This window comes from Tenebrio molitor, chromosome 1 (genome assembly GCF_963966145.1).
Source record: "Tenebrio molitor chromosome 1, icTenMoli1.1, whole genome shotgun sequence".
Classification (NCBI taxonomy): domain Eukaryota; kingdom Metazoa; phylum Arthropoda; class Insecta; order Coleoptera; family Tenebrionidae; genus Tenebrio; species Tenebrio molitor.
Genome location: NC_091046.1, coordinates 11563397 through 11588375, shown reverse-complemented (window position 1 = coordinate 11588375; position 24979 = coordinate 11563397). Strand labels below are relative to the sequence as shown.

Below are 24979 nucleotides of genomic sequence, written 5' to 3'. Positions count from 1 at the left end.
AAATTTGTCAAGTTCGCTATGACTTTTTGATGAAAGAAAGAAGATAGAGCGAAAAAGGGATGACGTCTTTTTTGATAGATATCAGATGTGTTTTGCGACTTTCGACAAATTAAGAGGTTTTGTATTCAATGTTACCAAAGTTCTGCTCTAATTATAAACCTTTTTGATAATTTGATTCATTTGATAATTTAGTCAAAAAGGTCACTTCTTAACGTGGTCCTATAACCTAACTTGTGTCATTGCTCTTCTAAGACATACTTACTTCACAATGTTGTGAAAAATTCAAAGGCTACTTTCATGTACTTTTCAACTGAACAGTGGATACCTTGTTCAAGGAAAACATTGTAAAACAATTGTCCTATTTTCAATTGAAACAATTTAAAATCCGCAAGTTGTTCTTTAAAAAAATGTTTTATTTGCAAACATAATATTCTGCCACACATTTCCCTTTTATATTTAATCCAAAAATAGAAAAGTCACCAATCTTTATATCTTCTGACTTAAATTTTGTTTAAAAAATTCTCGAAATTTGGTTTAATGTTTATGCAAAATAGATCCTTTGTACTATGGTGAATACGAAGTGTTCTGATAATATAAACAAACAAAACAAAAATTAAAACGTATGAAGATATGCAAATTTGACATGACCTAGGTTTTATCACTATCGACTGTTTTTTTGTACTGGAATAGAACTAGATTATTCTAATCATCATCAAGTGATGTCGAGATTTTAGAAATTATTTATTATTGTTAAAATTGTGACATGTTTTGTAGTTTGTTAACAGCTCTGTATGGATAATAGATGGAATACGTAGTACGATTTTGAAATCTAGATAAAACAACTGTTGACGGTTTCGGTTGTGGTGATAGGTAACAGGTGACGGATTTGAAATTTAATTAACCGGCGTTGATAAGCGTGACGCAGGGAGGGTGCGTATCCAGCAAATAATTCGGAGGAAACAGGAACGGAATTATGCAAAAAAGTTAATGTATTAATTTGGAAAAAGCGAAATAGTGGATGTGCGATAGTATCGCCTTACAGTGATTCTCGGCACATAATTTCTGTTAGCACGGAACGGCAGCCGGCGGCGGCAATCGATGTGGCTGCCGGGTTGCTATGGCTACACTTCCGGTAGGCAGCGCCACCGTTGTGGAGCTTTCGGTACTAACAGCGTGACTTATCGCCCGACAAGACAAGCTTTCGCCAAATTACCTTTACACCGCACCTCGCCCGCCGTCGGAATTATTGAAGTTTCTCATTGTTTCCAGAAGCACTCGGCGGAGAAGCAGTTGGTTTTATAATGTATTGTGTTTGATAAATGGAAACAAAGCTTTCACTTCGCAATAATTTCAGGAAAAGAATCGTTGTTTAGATAAGATAATTTCGCTGTCGGCATTCCAACTTGGATTCGCTATCTAATTATGGGCTTAATCTGGCCAGGCAAAATGGCGAAAACTAAACCACGAACAATTTTTTTCCTAAAAAGTTCAAAAAGGTTTTAATCGGCTTGACACCAACCAAATAGAAAATAAAAGTGAAACGGAGATTTCAAAAAAATCCAAATTTAATAAACACTAAAAGGATTTAAATTTTTTGCAATTAATTAGATAATTAGATAAGATAATCTAATTAATTCCTTTGCAGTTTATTAAATTATTTAAAAGTTCTATAAAACCCGATATTTTAAGTTTTAGAATAATATTAAGCTAAAAAGGAAAACAAAATTTAAAAATTGCTTAAAGACAAATTCAAATTATGACAATAATTTTATTATGATTATTATTATATTATTATCATGAAATATAAGAGCAATACTAATTACTTTTTTAAACAACTGAAAGTTTCAGCACAACTTAAAATTAAATTCTTATAATTATTGTTAAGACTCTTTCTAAGGATTTTTTTTCTCATACATAGTTGGTATACTTATTTCTGAAAATAATTTGTTGTTTATTTCACAATTTTTACGTTAAGGGGTTGCAATATGATGACCGCGGGCAGTGGCCTGCTTTGTCGGAGGTAAATGAGGTTTAATTAAATTAAAATAATAAATTTAAAGTGGGGAGACAAAAAATAGGAAATTCAACTAAAAACGATAGTAGATACGTTGGAGACAATAAAACATAACGTATTGTCAGGAAGAGATTCATCCCCTCTAAATCAGTTCACAAGGGAAGGAGGGATTTATTTATGACGCAACAAGCCATTCGTATCTGGTTCTTCTGATTGGCCGCCATTCAACCCCTAGCTCCACCTATTCAAAAGCTCGGCGTGAAAATACAGTGAAAAAGTTCACAGTTGATCATAAATGTGCTTCATATTCGGGCAACTTGACAGATTACTGTAAACGTCGTTTAAATTACTTTTGACAGTGGCAATAATCGAAAAAAACTAACCAGTGGTGACAGTTATTGGTTGTCGATGATCATTCCATTAGCACACGTCTGTTGATTCGGTGGCGACAAATGTTGTGTTTTGTGAATAATTATTTTATGCGAAACATGCAACATACAGACTAATATTTTTGAACTGTGCTTTGATCATTACTCTTGCGATGTTGGATATAAAGCCGACGGCAGATTATCTAACTAGAAGTTCTACTTTTAGTAACTTCTCTATGTTATTTGCTGGTAATTACTGTCGATACTATTTGAATTTTGCACATTTATTAAAGCTGTTTGGTATCATTTATTACAATTTTGTTCAGCAAGCGTTTTGCTGTGCTTGTTTTTAAAAAGCAACATCAACATTAGTTTATTTTTTGCAGATACATCATACAAGGGATCATGGAGTTCCCACGCAACGTCACAATCACAAGGTAAACATTCTCGATTTTTCTATGCAATTAAAATTTAGATTTGTTTTAAGTGTTGAAACGTTTTTTCTTTATAAAATTTGATTTGTAATATGTAGTTCTGAAAATCATTACATGTCATGTCATATCATACGAGTATGGTAATGTTGTTTTAATTACTGTTAACAAAACATTAAAACATTGTTTATAAAATCTCGATAATATTTTTTTCTGTGTATTGTTTTGCACAATATTTAATATTTTTGTGCATTATACACTGTGATCAAAAAATTACATTTTTTAATTCTATAATATTTAAGATTCATTAAATAACAAGATAAAAAAGTGATGTTTGTATAAATTTTAAATAGCAAACTGACTTTTAACATTTGAGTTAAAATGTCCTTTTTGTTTTCTCATTTTGACTTCTGGTGTGTCCTTCAAGATGACTGAAAGGCTGCATGTTTTGATTTGTCCGCGTCAATAAAACTTATTTTAATCGTTACTCATAGGATATCATTCAAGTTCTTAATTCTATGATCGTTCTTGGTTAATTATCAAATTGCAAACACTGATAATTGTGATTAGAATGTATGAATACAAAAATTATAATATGCTCGTATTTTTATCGATGAATTTTTGTATACTTCATAAAAATCTGTGAAACCAGGCATTAAACGAATTTTAAAGATTATTATAAAGAGCGATCAAATTAATTTATAATCGAATCATCCATTTTTCGATTGATACGCCCAGATTTAACCTAAGTTTTAAGCTGTGTTTTTTGTTCAAGAAACGACATACGATTTCGGATTCATGGATAACTCGATTACAAATTAATTTGATCGCTTGATACATATTATAGTTAATATTAAAAGTAATGGCATACCCCTCTTTTAATCTATGCGAAATAGAGTTACACGAGTAGTAAACTGCTTCCTGCAAATTGGTTAACCTCATGAAGAAAGGAAAATTGCTTAAACACATTTGTTTTCAAAGGTTAAAGAAGTAAATTTTCTTTCAGATATACGACCTATGTTTATTATTTAATGTAATTTCGGAAAACAGTAAAACAGTCTCGCTTTCATAAGGACCACAGCATTGGTCTTCGTGTAATTTTGGAGGATTTTATTTGAGCTCTTAGAAAGGTGAAAGGAACTGTCGAAAGTTTGAGTACCAAATCACGACTCTTTATGATATCTTGCGAGAACGTGTTGTTTTATGTACCGAACATAAAAGAAACAAGAATGTCTATTCGATGAACGCAATGTTGTTTATTTAGTAATGAACGAATTTCTTACTTTGTGATTTTTAACGTACACGGTTTTTCAATTTCTTTGAATTCTGACAACCCAAGTAAATTATTTAAGATCTACTCGTTATTTAGCATTAACTATATGAGATTGTTATTATTTTTAAGCAACGCATATGTGTGGATGGACAAAAATGTTACAACTTTTAAATAATGTAAGAACCCTTCAGCATATACCGGGTGATCAAAAAGGACTGTTGGAGTTGGCAATACAATTAAGAAAGGGAGATTTTGTTATTCGGCTGTTTGTAATTCTGCAACCGGATTCGTCTTTCGACAGATATTTAACGTGAAATCAACAGCGACAGAATTCTAGGTTATGTTTATATATGTTTAAAAATCAACGGTACAAAGAAACAACTTGCACCCATGAACTGTCAACTGTCAGTGTAAAGTCATCAACAACTGGATGTTACTCCAGTTCTACCATTGAAAAGTAAAAATCAGTAGGTACTGCCAACTCAAACAGTCCTTTTTGATCATGCTGTGTTTTGATCATTTCTTAATAACTTCTTTTGACGTTTGGAGGGACATCTCTTGAACGGAGATTTTTACTAATAGAAAAATAGTCTAATTTTCAATTTCAGGGATCTTCTTAAGAACTAAATTAAATCAGGTTCAGTTTTACTACATTTTTAAAGGTGATGCAATATCAAAACGTTGAAGGATTTTTTCTAAGATCACAATTTGGGTCTGTTCTAATCAGATCAGGTTTAATCTGAATTTTTAAAATTTGTGCATTAAAAATGTCTTTCAGTTAGAATTAAAACTCATCATAAGTTGGCTCTGCTCAAGTCAGATTATATCACATCCAGTTAGAATTTAGATCATACTAAATTTAATTCTAGATTTGAACAAAATTCCTATAAAACTGGTGATATTTATAAAATTGTAAAGAAGATTTTTCAAGTCAATGTTGGAAACTTGGATTCTTAGACTTACAAATCAACAAATTGGGAAATTTGAGAAATATCAACTACTAAAAGTTTGCCATTTAAAATCAAATTCATTCTTTGAGTTGTTTACATTATTTTATGAGTTTCTATTTTAAACAAGCAAATTGTAAAGAATATAAACTTATGTAGATCTTAGTTTACTGGAGAAAGCTTTAGTGACTCTTTGAGAACATCGGTGTCAACTGATTTCGAATTTGAAAAAATAAAAAATAAATGAAGAAAAAATAGTAGTTTATTTGATGAGTTTGTGTGTAAATTGGGCCTTTTTTGGCTCACGAGTGCAAAAAAGGCCCAATTTACACACGAACGAGTTGAATACAACGTTTTTTTGTTCGACAAGCCCCTTAAAGGCTCCAAATCGCTTAAAACCTTTAAAATTAGCTTGACGTTTCGTTTTGACAAGTTATGACATTTATCAAAATCCGTTCGCATAGGAGAAAATTCTCAAATTCTGACAGTGTCGAACAAAACAATATATTTCGTTACATTTTTCTCAAAAATAGCTTTTGTCTGTATAAATTTTCTTCACTTCCTATTTTTTAAATAAATTGTATGCATTTTTAAAATGAAAAATGTAGCAGGTCTTTTTGTTCTTTGCCCAGTTGTTGACTTCAACTTCGTCTCGGTCTTCAATCTCTGGGCTTAGCACAAAAAGACTCGCTTCTACAATCCTCGTAATGATATAATCTACTATTGTTGTAGAAACACATAATTTTATATTTTTCAAAATGTATGTATAATCTCATATTTTGAGGTAGTGCAGAAGTCAGAATTCAAATACTCAACGTAAAGAGATGAGATGAGAAAGATGGATGGAGTGTGTAAAATTGGGTAAAATTTGGGTAAAATGTCGGCAATTTGTGTATATTTATTTCTCGTTCAGTTCACGTCATTTAATTATGTATTTAGGGGAAACCAAAAATTCCGTGCAAAAAGAAATTCCATTATACACCGGTAATAATGAAGAGCGTCGAACGGGAAATAGAAAATTCCCGCGACGGAAAAATGTAAAAATAAATGACGGAAAATCCTCGACATAAACCAGATAACCGAAAACGACAAATCGACTAATACAAATTTCCTCACCAGCTAAAATAAAATCTCATAAATTTGTTGATTTCGGATCTGTAGGTATTTCGTGGGTCCCCGTTCTTGCGCCGAACTCGAGAGCGTGAAGCTCATGGCAGGAAATTCGCCACCGGAGCCGGGAAAGCGAGAGGCGCGGGTGGTTTCCTGCCGTTCAGTTAATATAAGCCTCCACGAAGTGGCTTCCGTCGGCGATGAAACAACCAACACAAGATTTTCGAACGAATTTAAGTGCCCACTCCACGGGAAATTTTACTATCTAACGTTCTACAATTTTTCACGTTTTTCCATTAGTGAATCTAGAAATATTTTCATATTTTTCAAATATCAAATACATATTTGGTGACTAGTCACTAAAAATAATTTCGTTTTTGCACCACCATTAAAAAGTAGTTGTTTTTAATCCATATCATGCATGTAAAAAAATAACAGTAGATTATTTAATAACTAATAAAGAAAAGTGGTAGTTTTCCAGCGAATGTAGTAAATGTTTAATTTACGAGAGAGCACAGCGAAGCGGGTGGATTTTAATGTTACAAGAGCATGGAAGAATCATTTTTCTTACGTTTTGAACATGCTATTTGTTTATATCCCCGAATCTTTTAAATAAATTTAGAAATTAAGTTTTTAACAATTTCGGTCAAAGTATAATGTTTACCATGACAACCAGTAAATAACTAAAATCTACAAAGGCACAAAATCAGAAATTTTCGTGAAAAAATTGATCTTCAAGCATTTCTCAATATATTTCATAAAACTGTTTGAAATTTACTTCTATTAAAATCGAAGAAAAAGTACGGAAAGCGTTATGCAATTTTTAATCAGTGAAGAAAAGGTAACATTGTTAACTGGAAAGATGGTTACCAAATGAAAAAGTGTAATTAATGAGAAACCTGTAACTTTTCTTTACTATTTTCTATCGATCAAAGTGGCTCTTTCCATTAAAGCGCAGTATATTTATGACACGAGTTTGGTAAGACGTCCCAAGAGTTGTTTGAGCCATAATACGTCTTATAAAACAAATATAATATGCTAATTTTTCTATTTTGCATTTATTATGTAATTTAAATTTAAAAATTCTGCATAAAACAAATGTCGGGGTTTTTGAGAGAGTTGATAGCACTAACCTAAGTAATACCAAATTTGCTATCATTTTAGTTAATTCAAGGAAAAAATTAATAAGAAATGTTATTTGCCTAGGGCCGATTTCACCAACGCCAGTTGTAGGTTAAAATGCTTCGTTACTTTAGTTACCTATTGTTACTTATAAACACTTATGAATGTTTTCGTATATTTTAATCTGTAGTTAAATTTAACTGGTGAAACCGACCCTTAGAAGTGTCGTTTATTTTAATTTTAACTGGTTTGTGTCTCAGAATTTGAGGTTAAGTTATGCAATAACATTTGAAAGTTAATGCCACCTGATTTATATTTTGAAATTTTATCGCACGTGTGATTAAAATACTCACTATATTCGTGCATGTAAACTTCCCCCTTGTGAAGAAAATTGGTTCTTTATACACATGTTGCATAAATAACTATTTACCATATAACCAAAATAGCATTAATAAATTTTTTTGTATAGGTGTATCTTTACATTTTCGCATAGATACGCAGAGATCTTGAATCGCCTCGTGTATATTTCGAACAATTAAAATGTAAATTTATATTTCACTTGAAATTGTTGCATGAGATGTTTAGATTAATATCAATTTACTTGCATGGACTAATTTTTATTATATATTTTCGCATGTTTCTTGTGTAAATGAATCGTTTCCAAGTGGCACTTTATTTTATTTTAATATTTCACTCTTGATAATGAAAACGAATCCAAAATAAAGAAAAAAAGTCTAAAATCTCTGCTTCATTGAATAACCTAATTCTTACATTCAAAAGAATCATTAAATTAAATTTCACATATACGAATGTCAGTAATATGAATGTCAAAGAAAGTATATAATGAAGCATCTCTGCCTATGAATTAAAAACTTTTGAGTAATTTAATCTTTAGCAAATTAGTGATACTGATAAAGTAAAAAATATTATTAGACCCAAAATTAAATTGCAGTGTAATTATCTTGGGATTACGTACTATAAGCAGATAAGACAGAGCTATTTTATTAGTGATCGATTTTTTATTACTTTGTTATTAGTTTTTTAAATTATTTTATTAGCTTGATTTTTCAACAATTTAAGTCAACAAGCTACAAAAACAACTTTCAATTTATCTAATTTACTGAACAAAGTATTGTTGTCTAATGTATTATACGAGGTATTTTAAAATAAATCTTTTTATGACATTTTGATATAAAAAACATTAAAAAGACTTGTGGCCCATGAGGGGATCGAACCCGCGACCTTCGCGTTATTAGCACGACGCTCTAACCAACTGAGCTAATGGGCCATATGTAATTGTTTTTATACTGAGTGCTCGAACAAAAAAGTAAATAAATACACATTTAATAAACCAGATTATACTTTCATTTAAACTAAATACAAAATTAGCAGTGGAATGATCAAGATATGTTGTCACAAAAAAGTCTTTTTGTTAAGATGAAAGACTCCGAAATTTACAACACATCTTCTGATAAATTTGGTTAAAGCAAGCAAAAATTGATTTACCTACAAATTAACTGATTAATGTCATTCCTACGTCTGCTAAAATGAGAATAAGTCACATTGATTGGCACAATTAGAGCATCTACGACTTTCAAGATAATCAAAAGAAAATGAAAATTATGACTTTCGGACATGTTATGCATGGTACTACTCAAATGGTAACTGTATTGTTATTCTCGCAAAAATATAGTATTTAATAGTTATTTATAGTACGAGTGTGTTATGTTGAATATAAGTCACGTGAGAAAAACGTTACATAATTTTCTCAAGTGACTTATAGAACATAACACATGAGTGGCATACAAAAATTTATCCAACAACTGCAACAATTACAAATAAATGTAAATGTAACTCAACAGTGAGTTACAGTTATAATTCACACGTGAGTGTGAATTAGAACACACGTGTGACTTATAGACCATATTACTGGTCTGAAGTGAGAATAATCATGACTGTATAAGTGGCAGGTGTTGGATAAAATATAGATAGTGCTGGAAAATTCAGTGACAACAAAAAATCTACCAAATTGTTCATGCAGATTTGAAATTGCGAATGTGCAACTTTCAAAATTGTCCAAAACGTTATAACTTATAACAAACAATAATTTTTTCTAATTAATTTAAAACAATATTGTTGACAGCAAAGCTATTTTTAAACTCTATGAATAAGTCAACCAGTGAATACGTTTCGCGTCCAACCAAGTTTCTAAATTTATTTTATCATTACGCGGTGAAACAACTAATGCAACATGATTTGGTTTAAAAAATATCATTTTTTATACCTACAAATTTTATGAATAAAAACAAAACAATGAATAAGCTGTTCATTATTGCAATTTTTTCCAAAAAGGAGTTGGCCCATGAGGGGATCGAACCCGCGACTTTCGCGTTATTAGCACGACGCTCTAACCAACTGAGCTAATGGGCCGTTTCCAATTATAAAACAGCTTTTATACGAGCGTTAGAGTTAAAACTGATAATGATATTGATAAATATAGTGATTATGTATTATTTATTATATGTATCATAAATCCATAACATACATGTTATATTAATCTAATGTGAATTAGTCTCTATTTTCTGATATTATGGAAATAAATATAATATATTTTTAACAATGTACCTACATTAAATATAAATTAAATAAAAAAAATTCAAAAAGAAATTGGCCCATGAGGGGATCGAACCCGCGACCTTCGCGTTATTAGCACGACGCTCTAACCAACTGAGCTAATGGGCCACATGTTCATACATGAAAAAAATTAATGTATAACAGTTAGACAGTTGATAGTCAGTTTAATTGTTATTTTATACAAATTACGAGTATAATTTTTTTATTTAGAATTAAAATTATATATAAAAAGAGGAGTTTTTTAAAACAATTATTGATATTTGCTAACATATTTATTTATGATTTGTAAAATATACAAAATTTGGGTGGAGGTGCCGGGTAAACAAAGTACGTGCTATTATTTTAAATCAATTTTGCTGTGTAATTTCAACACCTTTCAATCATATCTGCAATTGTAATAAACAGTTTTTAAAATCGAATACATTTCCAGCATAAGACACTTCACTCAGTGTTATTCAAAGAAAAGCGCAACTTTTAATAATATTCACATATTACGTCAGTTACAAAAATTTTGTAAACCAGTTAGATGAGTACAGTTATACATATAAGAAAAGTTGAACACATGTATTGGGTGATTCAAAATGTCAACCATGTCATAGTTGCCATACTTATCCACAATAATTTTGGATCACCCAATACTAATAACATTTTATAGTTATTTACGAACCAAGTGCGGGTAGACGATGTTCCCGCATGAGCGCATTTTTTAAAGCACGAGCGATGAAGGAGCGAGTGCCTTTAATTAATGCGCGAATGAACGCAAGATGTCTTCACGCAAGTGGTTCGTACAATATTTTTTGTACTAAAATTAAATTAAAATTTTTTGTTTTAATACATTAAACATAAACGAACATAAAACCAAGTAGGCAGTGATCTTTGGTTATTGGAAACAATTGCTTCACTTGATATTTCAATTTTTGCAATAATTTGTGAATTTTGTAGGAACAATTTTCAACGATTATAAATCTTTCCGTAATTTTTTAATGGAGGAAAACCCAGGGAAGTTGTATTTTATGAACTAAATTTTATTATTATCAGGACAGATTTTTTTTGAATGCCTCAAAGGGCCAGTGTTTTTTGCAATTTTTACATTCGAGTCGACCGGGAAGCACTCGTTTCGGAGCGAGCGTTGGATGTTGGAAGCGTTGCTTTCAAGGCTATGAGTACAAAAAGTATTTTACCGGTTTCAGTACATAGTAAGCCTTGGTTTACATTCACAAAAGTTGGATGGTAGGTGAGTCATATCATAACTGTATTAGCATTGTGTATTAGTAAGGTTATGCTGTAGGGTAATATTTCCATAGTGACAATAGTGACATGTCAACAACAACCAACAAATGAAGACAATATCTAACTTTATTCATTAGTAATTCAAACAGACGGAATTAAAAACAATAATAATTAATTAAATAGACGAAACTATGCCATAGTAAAAATGAACTGTTCTTAGTAGCATTGAGTATTGAGTAGTACAGTTGCGGAATTAAAATTTCGGTCACTATTTTTCTGTCACTTCAACAAAATCTCTGTAAAGCACCTTCTACTGTCATCATGACTGACATTCAAAAATTAAACTTTTCTGTGTCAGTCACCCAGTCAATTTTGAATTTTCAGATTTCAGTAAGGTGCACTGAGTGTAATTAAATCATCGCTTTGATATGTTGCCTATCCGTTATTATGCCACAAATGACAATTTTTGAATGCCAAAAAGACAAAAACATGACAAGAGTAAAAATAAGGTTATTAACGTAAAGGTTGTTTTAGAGTTTATATCATGACATTGACAATAGTGCCCGAAATTTTAATTCCGCAACTGTACGTTCATAATAATGAATAATGACTATACAGGGTGACTGACGAAAAACCTTTGATGCTGTATCTTGCTTATTTTTTATCCGATTTGAATAAATGACACATCAAATGAAATAATTTTGAAAACACTTCAATACCAACTAAATAAAAAAATTATATTGCGTCCAGTTTTTGACAGATGAACATCAGCTTCTTTTTTTCAAATAGCACTGTACATTTTTTTTTATTCAGTATTGTAGAGATTTGTCTTCTGAATATAAAAATGCAAAGAACTATACCCATTCATTAAACAAAAGTCAAGAAATTAAAGAGTAAATGTACAAAATTTAAAAATCAAGTGACCAAAATAAACAAGAGAGAAGTTTGTTCTAAATACTCGAAATGACTAAGTGAGCTCTGAGTATTCATTTGTCAAAACAGTCTGATAATAATAATATTATAATGTTGCTGTGGAAGACGATTTAGTGTTAACCTGTGGTGTGGCATTTTTGGAGATAGAATGGACTAGTGGGTCCCTTTTTTATTGATAGCAGTCTCAATCAAACAAAATATCATATTATTTATTATAAAACGAAATAAGCAATTTTCAGGATGAGATACCATTAGCAGTGTTGAACAGAGTCGTGTTTTATCAGGACGGCGCCATGAATTTTGTATTTTTAAATCATTTAAATCATTTTGGTGAACGACGAATGGGTGCTCATGGAGCTATTCGATGGCCCGCTAGATCCCTAGATTTGAATCCATTGGATTTCTTTATATTCATTCGAAACTTTCGAGACAATGTTTATTTGACCCCACCAGGTACCCAAAAAGAGTTAAGAACAAAGATAGTGCGAGTATGTCAGGAAAAACCCCGAAATTTTTTACTGAATGCAAAGGTGGGCATTTCTAGAAGGTATCGACAGTGTCTGCAACAGCATTGAGGAAATTTTGAGCAACTAGAATAGATTTTGTATTGTTTAAAACTTAATTACTTCATTTTTGATTTTCATTTTTTTTCATTTAAAATAATTTTTTTGTTTTTTCTTTTAATGTAAGAATATTCAGAAGAAGATTCTTTATAACAACGAATAAAAAAATATATAGAGTGTAATTTGAAAAAAAAAAGTTGGTTATCGTCTGTCAAAAAATAGATGTCGAAAAAAATATCGAATAGGATAATAATGAAGTGTTTTTTGAACTACTTCATTTGATGTGTCATTTATTCAAATCGGATAAACAATAAGTAAGATACAGCGTCAAAGGTTTTTCGTCAGTCACCCTGTATAAACAAAAAGATAATTACGCTACGAAACTAACACTATGGGGACTTACCAGTTCATGAAAATATGTCAACATCACTTTCATTTACAGTTGTAACCTTATTTAGATCTTGCCATTGTTTGAATTTGTCTATGATTTCAGATAGAAGTACCTGCCATTTGATTTTTCCGGTATTAAGCTATTTTAAAGCTTGTTCTGCTTCATTTAAGACGTTTTCTGGTAAAACACTATCAATCAAACTCATTTTGCGAAATGTCTGTTTGTATAAACAACCAAATGTAACTACGACACCTGAACATATCATGCAAACGCGATAAACTCAATCTATTTTAAAACGAGTTTTTGGATTTATTTAATTGTTTTAAATTCCCTTTAATATTGGCTTATTCTAAAACCGGTAAACCATTGAACAAACTACAGAAGTTAGGAATCATAACAACCTTAGGTGTCTTAAAATCCTCGCTCTACGAGCTCTGATTTCAAACCGACATCTGCGGTAGTTATGATGGTCATAACATCGCTAGGTATGTTAATAGCTGATGGTCATACCATTGCTAGGTATGTTAATAGCTATTACATTTGACTCTTGAAATCTGATTTGACAGCTTTAACGGCTCGACATAGTTAGACACAATATTGATATACGAATACGTTCTTTTAGAGACCCTTTTTATCGAGCGATCAAATTAATTTGTAATCGAGTCATCCATGCATGAATTTTGCGATTGATATGTCCAGATGTAACCTGCCTTTCGAGCGGTATTTATTGGAGCGTGGAATTCAAGAAACGACATACGATTTGGGATTCATGGATAACTCAATTACAAATTAATTTGATCGCTCTTTATAAATAGATCATAATGAAATATTTCCTTTCATGGGGGAAAGTTTTTGTTGCAAATAGTTTTATTTTTTTTTTCAATGTATTCCCCATTCAGTTCAACAGGTTTAGAACCAGTTGTCAAATTTATTCCACTTTATTGAGTTACTTTAAAAACAAGGGGCCGTATCATGACACCGTTATTAAAGTCGCCCTTAATTAGAGCCGTGATTAAAGTAAACGTAAAACGATATAGATTTATGCAATTATAACCTGCCAGAATGAGATGAATTCGTCACCAAGGTAATTAGAGTCATGATTAAATTTAATAAGAGTGTCGTGATACGGCCCTAATGTTTTTAAACCTAAGCGACAACAACAAGAACTTTGTCACAAATTGGCAAGCATTTTTGTTTTCAAAACGTTTTATTCGGATCGTATTAATATGCACATTCCTAACCTTATAAGAGGGCGGAAAGTTAACCATTCCTGTTTATCTTTACTTCTCTCTCTTGGTCAGTAATAGGCCACTTTCCGCCCTATTATAAGGTTTTTCCAGTGGCGTACTTACTGAAAGTCGAAAAATAATAGAAATGAAACTGCATCAAATTAATTGTTTATTTGCTAAAAATGTAATGATTTCGAATAAAATACTGTACAAACCTCAGTGGGAATGTGTTTCATTCCTGTCTCGAGCATTAGTTCACCTCGGCTACGCCTTGGTAAACTATCTTAGCTCTCGACAGGAATGAAACACTTTCCGCCTCGGTATGTAATCTACTATTAACACACATCAATTAACATTTACATTGTCGTAATATGTATGTAGAATGTAATAATTTTAACACCTACGAGTATATCAAATAACCGCATTGAGAGAGGTTAAGCGAGATTGAGAGTGTTGCAATTTTTACACTGAAAACTACAACATAACTAACTTTAAATTAATTTCTTTTAAGTGTTATTGGAAGATTTGATTTACGTTTAATTTGACAATTAACACCCTTTCGATAATTCTAGGAGTTAACTTTTGTAAAATATAGTTCCTGATAAAATTCTATATGTATAACATCAGAATAAATAATAATTTCTGCTTATTAACTTTGATTTGAAAGCAAAAAAATGTATGTAATAAATATAGAAATTTGGTACACGCTCAACAACGGCCAAGGACAACTGCAGTAGTTACGATATAAACATAACATAACAACATAACCATAAAGTTCCAAGAAAGTGTGATCCAAGGAAAATATTCTTGTACTTTGCTAATGTACAGTGTTGCTGATAAACGTGACCCACTTTTCACCTGCTAAATTTACCATGATGAATCAATACGCAAAATGTCTTCTGGTTTTCACGGATAAGTCTAGAAAATACATGTGCATTGAAACAAATTAGTATATTCAGTCATTACGCTTAGAAATAATTACTCGAAGGAATTAATGGTGAATAGGTTAGATATAGTGGAGCAAATTATAGATCTGCCGAATGAAAATATGATTTAAATTTGAATGTTGTGTGATCACTCAAACTCTTTACTTCCGCTTGTGGGATGTCAAGACGAGCCACCTCCCTTTAAAATCAGTTCTGCAGCCTTGCCCCCGTTCACGTCTTTCATATTAATGCAGCCACTCCTTTGGATCTTGATATGTTCCGCATAAATAAACAGCTTTCGGGTGTCGGAACGGAAGTAACGAGGTTTGTGATATGACGCCACCACAACATTTTCATCTAAGCATACTTTGAGGTGGCAATCGTCAGTGACAGTGGCCTGGGGCTGTCAAAATTCACACGAAACTTCTGATCTCGAGCACCCGGGCGTGATGCTCCTGCTGGCTCGCAGCAATCAGGGCTTTGACTGCCATTATTAAGTTTGGATAGCAAACTAAACGCTCCGGGGCCGAATTTCGTTCTCATATTGCGTATGATGGCCGTATTAGAGGTCGCGTTTGACGACGGACGCCACCAAAGACAGAACGCCAACTGTCGGAATCTTGAGCGTCGATCCGGCCAAGTAATTAAGAAGAGTCGTTAGTCGGTTGACCGACATTCACGCCGGAGCGTCAAAGAAACGCTGCCGACGACAAAAGCTAATAGCAGTAGATTTAAAAGGAAAATAAGAGAGTGCATCGAGGCGTGCTGGAGATAGGACAGGGAATCGGAAAAGGACATTCGCTCCGGGAGTCCGGGAAGGAAGGACTCTTTCCTGTTCCGGGAACCCAATCAGACTTCAGAAGAATAATTGATAACAACTGCATACCTCCAGTTCGGCGTGCTTTCTGTACGGTCTCGTGCACCACATATGAGAGGACGGTTCGATGCATAAAAGGACGAGATAACACTGGAATTCCATTAAACGAAACATCGATTCCTCGCTTTCATTTGCAATCGTTGAATGAAAGTGTCAATCATAACATTAAGATAATTTTAACTCGGCGTTACGCCGGCTCCCCCCTTATCAATATAGGCGGCTTTTTAACGTGACGCATTTCCTCCACCACTTTATCCTTCCAGCTATTCAAAATAATAAAACTAACTATATTTCGGAGATTTACATTGGACCCCGCCATTTTCAAACTTTACTGTGTTTTCGCACGCAATCCAATTGTTTTCATCCGCACAAATTCAGCGACGATCAAAGGCACCACCACCCCAGGCGCATCTGATTTCCCTTTGATGTCTTCATTGTCACCTCGTACTTGTTGACGTTTTTCTCTGCGACCTAACAAAGTTTGCCTGAATTTGCCAATTTCGAGACGATTTACCATTTCGATTGGCAACAAAAAAAAATGTAGGTGTGTGCGTAAATCGGATTTGGGACAATGTGTAGATGTGCGGGAAGCTCGTCTCGAGATATTTGTATTCGAGGAACTAGTAGGTTAAAATAAGCTGAGGGTAAGAGAGTGGCTGCCACCCTGCGGAAAGGATTCTCTTGTCGGTTTCCACGCGAATGGCCTCCAAACACGGTTGAAGTGAGCCGTGGAAACAAAAGCTAGTCGAGCGTATATAGGATTTCAGTGTTATGTTTCAGAATACGCACATCATGTAAAGATAATATCTGCTTTGTTTCAGGTTATGGTTCCAATACGTTAACTGGTATGACGAAAGCGTCTTTAGATCCTCATGGCCACCTTAGGCAACCTGGTAAGTGTTATTCGTAATAATATTACTTAGTTATTTATTAAGTTCGTTCAAAATGTTGAAGTAAAGCATAAGTCCGATAAGACAAATTAGTTAAAGTAGGCCATGAAGAATTCATCAGTTTTCTTTACAACTTGGTAAGCGTCGTCATAAGAATGGTCGCTGCTTCGACGGGAAAATATTCCTGAAACTTTTTATAACAGCCAATAATATTAAATTTAATAATGTTTCGCTAAAAATTGAGACTGCTGCTTTTTCACTTTATACTCGTACTTAGTAAACTACAAGGTAAAAAGATATTATAACTAACTGGCCATTACGAGTATATGAATGTACCTACATCTCTCTTAATTAAAGCATCAAAGGCATTGCTATTTGCTAAAATAAATAAAAACTCAAAAGTTTCAAAATTATTTGCAACAAGATGTAGACTGATAGCAGCTATTTACGATATAAGATATAAGAGCATTAGACAATATGAGATAGGAAAATTGAAATTGAACACATCGATTATCCTAATATGAAGTTACTAAATGAGAAGAAATAATACATATTATGCAAACCATTATAATAGGCTGAAGACATTTTTTATTTCTGTCACCGTTGCAGACGATATGCCCTACACAGATCAAGAAATAATTTTATTAGACATCGAAATTGCAACATATGCGGCTGGCTATTGCAACTTTGGTTGCAGCGAAATCACGACAAAAGTACTAAAATTTCGGCTTGCATGACATTTTATCACATTAGTGCCATAAATTACGTTATTATGATAGGTATTCAGATAAATATCATAGTTTGATATTAGGTATTATTCATACAGGGTTATTATAAAAAATTATAAATTTTGGATGTGCCGGCAGCCTCGCGACGTTAGGCAAACTAGTTGACAGATTTCCACTACCGTCACTATCGCCACCTATCGGGAATACTAGTCTCACTCATGTTATGAGGCTTACGGCTTACGGACCAATGAACGATCAGGATCATAGTCTCTTTGTCATTTTTACATAATTTTGTGATAAATTTAACATCGTGTCACACAGCCTTTAGGTAATTATTTATTTATAACACAGTTATTAAAAACACAATTACTAAAAACAATTTGAGAATCTGATAGGAGTAGCATGCAATTTTAATTCACTTTGGGCAGATGACAGATGACATTCAACTACGTCACCAACCCCAACTGCGATGGAACAATCATTTATAATAACCTTGTAGTAGATAAACATTATCTTGATGTATTAAGAGATGTATATTTTATCTTTAATATTTAAATATTATGGGGTGTTCATTTAAATTTATCCAGAAAGTTAGCGTTGAAGAGTCGATTGTGAACTCACCACGGATTACAGATCACGGATCAACTGTTTAAATCTAACCTCACTTTTTGCGTTGTGTGTGTTTTTACTTTGCAGACTGACGAGTGGTGCGTTCACAGTCGACTCTTCAACGCCACCTTTGAGGATACATTTAAATGAACAGTAATAAACTAAGGGCCAGTTTTTATAGAAAGAGAACTTCGATTGGTTCATTCTGATCACGTGTTCAGTTAATCTCGTATTCGATTACGATTAATTAACTTAATTTCGCTTCTGTAAACTGGCCCTAAAAGTTGGACATAAGTATGAAATTTTCTTACATACATATTTGTAAATCGTGTAAAATTTTTGTTTTGACAATTTTACGAGTTTAATTTGGGCATTCTTATTCTGATTAGGCTCGAGAGCTTTAGCACGAAGGTTTAACCTTTGAATAAAAATGCCCAAATATTAACGAGTAAAATTTTTTAAAGCAAAAATGTTTAAGTGAAAACTGGTAAATCTCAGATATAAAAAATTAGGTTGTGTTATTTTTGGCAAAATTAATTCCAGAATACAAACTTTAACGTTAAGGCTGTATGACACGATGATAAATTTTGTATAAAATGAGAGAGACCCTCGGTCAGGACCTATGAACGATCAGGATCATAGTCTCTTTGTCATTTTTACATAATTTTATGATAAATTTAACATCGTGTCACACAGCCTTTAGGTAATTATTTATTTATAACACAGTTATTAAAAACACAATTACTAAAAACAATTTGAGAATCTGATAGGAGTAGCATGCAATTTTAATTCACTTTTGGCAGATGACAGAGTAGTAGGACGTTTTTATGGTGATAAAGATTTTTGATTGGATGAAAGCAAGCGCTCTGATTGGCTGAACACGCACGTGGGAATGAATCATTAATAATTGCAGCATTTGCAGTTTCGACAATTCCAGAACCTCGACCTTAGCTATTTCATGAACTAACTTTTTTTTTGGTACCACCTACACATGTCAAAAAATTCATTAAAATCAAGGGGGAGAATGGAAAAAACATGTATAAAGATTAGAAAAATTTTGATGTCAATGATGTCTGATTTTGGTGTCTGACGATCTCTCTTCATGATAGTTATTTACGAACCGAGTGTGAGAAGACATTTTTCGCACACGAGCCCATTATTTGGGGCACAAGCGAGTGCTCCATTTGCGCGAATGTGCCGAATACGTCTTCGCGCATCGAGGTTTGTACTGTCGCGGCCATCCAAAAGTGAACGTTTTTTTTTTATAGTTTGATATTTACTTTAAATCATAGGCGTCCTAAAATGTCAAAGTTTGACACTAGCGATAAAAAATTTATTGAAACTATTTTTTTTTTAATGGCACATCTCTCTCCGATGCAGACAGCTAGGGCTATTGCAAAGCTAGAAGAAAATTGGTCATTAGCTGCTGTGGCGAGAGAATTACATTGCAGTAAGACTTGCATCTTCAATATAAAGAGGGGTTGGCAAGAAAACAGGCTTGAGAGGCCAATGCGAATAGGTGTTAGAAAGGTTTCTTTACTAAAGTTTACTTTCACTTTAATAATGTATTAATTACTTCTCAGTCTTTTTATTATTACAACTTTTTATTATTAAAATAGTAACGCCTGCTGCACGAACGCCAATGAATAGAGCCTGATTTAATCTAACGAAAAATACGGAAATTTTCGCAAGCTATCGTTCACTTATGGATGGCCGCGATTGTACAATATTTTTTGAAACGAACATTAGCATTTTAAAATTATTTCCAATAGTTTCCAATTTAGTGAATAGATGGAGCTTGCCCAAGTGTCAATCTTTATGTCAATCGAATTAATAGCGATTTATTTTCATTCTTTCGAAAATTTCAACATCCAAATTAGAGAAATGACGTTTCGTAAAGCAGATTTTATTATTATCAAGGCAAACTATTTTCAGAAAAAGGCCAATGCTTTTTGAATGATTTTGAAGCACTAGTGCGCGAAATCTACGTTCGCGGTTAACTGTTGCGTTTGCGAAATGTCATTTCGAAGTTAGTGTTCAAAATAGTTATTTACGAACCAAGTGCGGGAAGACGATGTTCCCGCATGAGCGCATTTTTTAAAGCACGAGCGACGAAGGAGCGAGTGCCTTTAATTAATGCGCGAATGAGCGGAAGATGTCTTCACGCAAGTGGTTCGTACAATATTTTTTGTACGAAAATTAAATTAAATTTTTTTGTTATAATACATAACATAAGTAGGCAGTGACCTTTGGTTATTAGAAACAATTGCTTCACTTGACATTTCAATTTTTGCAATAATTTGTGAATTTTGTACGACCAATTTTGAAAACGATTATAAATATTTCCCTAATTTTTTAATGAAGGAAAATCCAGGGAAGTTAGTCAAAGAGAGCTATGAACAAAAACAATTCTTGAAATTCTTTATGGCGGACAAAAAAAATAAATTTAAGAAAAGATGTGCGAACTTCGGTGCCTAGTCTCAAGCGCAATGTATTAAATTTGGTTTTATGGTAGCGTATATCGATTTTACCGTGTTTCTAAATTTATATTCATTGCCGCCACCGTCACTATTTAGTTTGGATAACACCAGTTTCACATTTTACCCGATTACATTATCAATCAATTCATTGGCAAGAACAGGAGCATCGCAAATCGATGATGAAATGCAATAATGGGGTACCTTGGTGATCAAATGAAAAGTTGATTGCAGTTCTGTGTTCTGCAATAATGACCAGTAACAAACACAAGGGAGCAATGTTTGGGGTAATGTGACAATCATTGAATCAGCACGGGGACATAATCAGGTAATTATTGAATCTGGCTTTGATCGGCAACTTATTGGACACTGGGGAATTCTCTCCCTACTGGCTTCAGGGCAACGTTCACCCGGGAGTGGCATCACAAAACATGCTGTTGTTCCCTCCGCCGCAGCCACCAGAAAAGACTAATTCTAAACAAAAATTTAATTTGTATTTTATTTTAAACTAAAACAACCAAAACAAAAATTTCAATTCAAATCATATTATTAATAAGCGTACGTAGTACGTTGTAACAGAAACGAATTTAAGACTGTGTGTAGAAGGAGGATAAGTTTTAAGGTCAGTGTTGTAGGTTGAGGGAGCAGTTTCGCAAATCAATGTTAAATTCGGCATGTTGACACAGTAAAGTCGTGCATTACGACAAGTAGTCCTATACAAACACTGCAGGATGTGCGAGCAAATAAAGAAGCCAATTCGGCTCAGTCATATGTGAGGATTTCAGTGTGTTTATCAAGTAAAAGAGGTTTTCCGTTAGGGTAGTGGGCTTGTGACACGTACTGGGTTTTTCAGAGATTCGGTAATCTCAACGTGGCACTTTATTATGGACCTGTAGTATTTTCTCGATAAACACCTCAATTAAAGACGGGTAAGAATAAAGAGTACTCGAAAGAATTACTCTTCAACAATCCAGGATATACCACTTAAGTGCTATCTAGATTCATTCAAGACGTTCGTTTAATTTGATTTGGTCAAAATGCACAGACCGTCAAATTCGAAAATGTTTTATTGGATATAGTTGATTTAGCAACCTGAGATTTCTACAAAAAAATGGTGCTTAAAAAATTGGTAAATTTACCGATATCGTGAAGTACTTCGTTGTTTTAAAGAATAAACTTCAGTAAAAATATCAGTCGTTTATTTATTAAAAATTTTGTTTTTGTTAAAAGATTAAAATAATGATCTAAACCACTAAATTATCAGAAAGTAAATTTTATTAATAAAAACGTTATACAGGGTCATTATAAATAATTGTCCCATCGCAGTTGGCGTTGAAAACCCACACAAATTTGGAATGTGCCGCTAGCTTTGCAACGTTAGACAAACTAGTAGACAAATTTACATTACCGCCAGCAGCGCTACCTATCGGCGATGCTAGTTTTACTCATGTTATAAAGCTTGCGGGACATTCAACTACGTCACCAACGCCTACTGCGATGAGACAATAATTTATAATGACCCCGTATTAAAAAATATACTAATTCTTTATTGATTATTATTATTGAAGTCGAATTCGTTATTATCGGTCCATTAGATAAAAAGTAAGGTTGGCAAAGTTGCCTTAGTATAATGAGCAAAGTCCTTCATTTAATCGATTTATCACTGCATTTTTATTTCGTTTCAAATTCTTTATAGATTTAACAATTGAATTCTGTGTAATTAACAGAAAAATTAACCAATTATTGTAATTATACAGGGTATTTCACGAGTGATAAATAAGCCCTACGGAATTCAAAATGCAACCCACACTACATTCCCGAAAAAAGCTGGTTACTGAAATTAAAATATCTGGCTTTTTTTTGAAAAGGTATTGTGGGTTGCATTTTTAATTCCGTCGGGCTCATTATCACTCGTGAAATACCCTGTATGTATACCATGCGATCACCGTAAATTGAACAATTTAGATCAATGAAAGATTCTCTGGAATATATGGAAGTATATTTGGTTGCATATACCTGTTTCAATTTAAATTTGGAAAATTTTGCTGAAACTAGACCAAACAGGTAATAGCGCTGTATGTCTATTCTGCGTTATTGAAAACACCATTACGAACATAAGACTAAATGATAAATCTTCTATGTTCTGAAGTAAAAACCATTTTTGCGTTCAAATTTGATTAATACTGACAGTTGTTTAACGTTTATTAGTTGACCTAACAAAGATACGAAAAATCTGACACTGTCAAAGTCATAGCCGTCCCTTATTTAAGTAATTGTTGATCGCACGGTACGTCTTCATCTGCAGATTTTTTACCCACAAGCTATACGTATTATATTCATCATCATCACAACACCATTTAATTTTCACCGTTTCCATTGTCTTCAATGGTCATTTTTGCAAAGGTGGAGAATTTGTACTAAAATTAAATTGATTCAAACCGTCCCTAACCGTCACTATTCGATATTATCGGTAGCTTTTCAAATAAAAACTATACTTACCTTATATGTATGATCCTAATTTGTACAAAAAGTATTTTAATTGAAAACTTTAAGTACCCGTCCTGTAATCAAGATAGCCTAAGTGGCCAAGGAAAACAAAAATTGATCGGAAAAAATATTTTTCACTACGCCAAACATAACCTCCAAACCACTGGCAAATCAAATATCATTTCTGTTATTCATTGCCTGTTGTCAATATTGAAACGAAAATTAGTCAGAACATTGTAATTTGTTTAAATTGGTTTAGTTAATATTGTTTGGTTGATAAACCTAACTTCTCTTATACTTGTCATTTTGATAGTCCTTGATAGTTGGTAATGTTGGTATCACTTTTCTAATATCCGTCAAAATTCAAAACACTCAAATTGTCAAAACCTACTACGATACCACAATTCTTTAAATTTAACGTTACGTTATCTCGATTCTTTCAGACTTTTGTTTTTATGGATTTTTGAAGAATAATATAAAATTGAATTTTACATTTTCGTATTCGTGGTTCTAGTTTGCGTTCTCATTCAAAAATGAATTTTCGGAATATTCCAGAACATACCGGGATATTTCGGACATCTTTTTAACTTTGCACGTAGTCCATACCTATCTATAGGCCTTGCCAAATCCAAATAACCACCACCTGTTGAATTAAGTTGGTGAAAACAGAATTACACTAAGTGTATAATGGCAATTTTGATATTACTAAGATGCTAGGCCAATCAAATTTAAGTACACAACGTTGCCGGTTGATTTTCTGGGTATAATGCAATGTTGGTGGTTATTTGGTTTTGGCAAAGACTATATGTATGTATATGTGGACATAAAAAACTGGGACAAACATCAAATTTGTATAAAGTCAAAAATCACAAATACACATCGTGTAAATTTGGCTTTTTATAAATAAGGTTATAAAAATTATGACATACTAATGAGTAATGACATATTGTCAGAAACATCAAGCTAAGGTTCAGTTCTTTAATGACAATTTTTATTTTAAGTGTAAATTCAAAAGTCTGATACACAATGAGCAAATTTTGGATGTCCCAGCTTTTAATGTCCACCGATAGTACAATGGGTGACAAAAAATTTCGTCCACAACTGTCATTCCACTCACGTATGCTCCAAAGCAGCCTTTAGGAAGGAATAATAACCTCACTTCACATGTTGACATATTGTGTCAATCTTCTTATGGGTGACAGTAGTAAATTTCAAACTTTAATTTGCAAACGTCAATCATAATGACAATAAAGGTTAAACTACACCCAATTTTTGTGAAATGACAGGAAACGGGTGGACGAAATTTTTTTTGACGCAATAGTACATACTCAGGAGGTCATTCACGAAACCCGGTAAGGTTCGATAAGGCATTGCAAATTCAAAACCATTAGAACCACAACTGATATTGCTGAAGCATTGTATTTGCCGTTTCGTTAACGATTTGCAAATTGTCTGAGTTTCCTGAATGAACCCCTGAGTCCCTATGCTCAGTTTAAAAAAACACAGGTGCATCTAACCAATGTAACCGTCAAAATAGCTGCTTGACAATTAAAAAAAACTTAAGTTGTTTGTTATAGCTTGATCCCAATTTCATCATAAATGGTGTTCAAGGTTTTCATAATTGGTTGGCATATTGTCTAGAACGTGAAGGTGTTCAAAGTTAAAAAATGTCCCGGTATACACTAAATACATAAAAACTCAAGACCATTTTTCATGTGACTTGATTATTTTTAATCGAAA

The 24979-nt window shown here is 32.8% G+C and overlaps 1 protein-coding gene and 3 non-coding genes across 5 annotated transcripts in view; 1 reads left to right on the top strand and 3 right to left on the bottom strand.

Moving 5' to 3' along the window:
* The window catches only part of Ets65A (DNA-binding protein D-ETS-3), an 81760-nt gene that overhangs the window by 33872 nt on the left and 22909 nt on the right, over positions 1-24979 (top strand). For both annotated transcript variants that reach the window (XM_069047362.1, XM_069047371.1), the window contains exons 5-6: positions 2769-2819; positions 16870-16941. In XM_069047362.1, the coding sequence (XP_068903463.1) occupies positions 2769-2819; positions 16870-16941 (123 nt within the window). The remainder of the gene's footprint in view (positions 1-2768; positions 2820-16869; positions 16942-24979) is intronic.
* TRNAI-AAU (transfer RNA isoleucine (anticodon AAU)) lies at positions 8480-8553 on the bottom strand. Its single transcript has one exon. It is a non-coding gene; the product is annotated as a tRNA-Ile (tRNA).
* On the bottom strand, positions 9622-9695 carry TRNAI-AAU (transfer RNA isoleucine (anticodon AAU)). Its single transcript has one exon. It is a non-coding gene; the product is annotated as a tRNA-Ile (tRNA).
* Positions 9934-10007, bottom strand: TRNAI-AAU (transfer RNA isoleucine (anticodon AAU)). Its single transcript has one exon. It is a non-coding gene; the product is annotated as a tRNA-Ile (tRNA).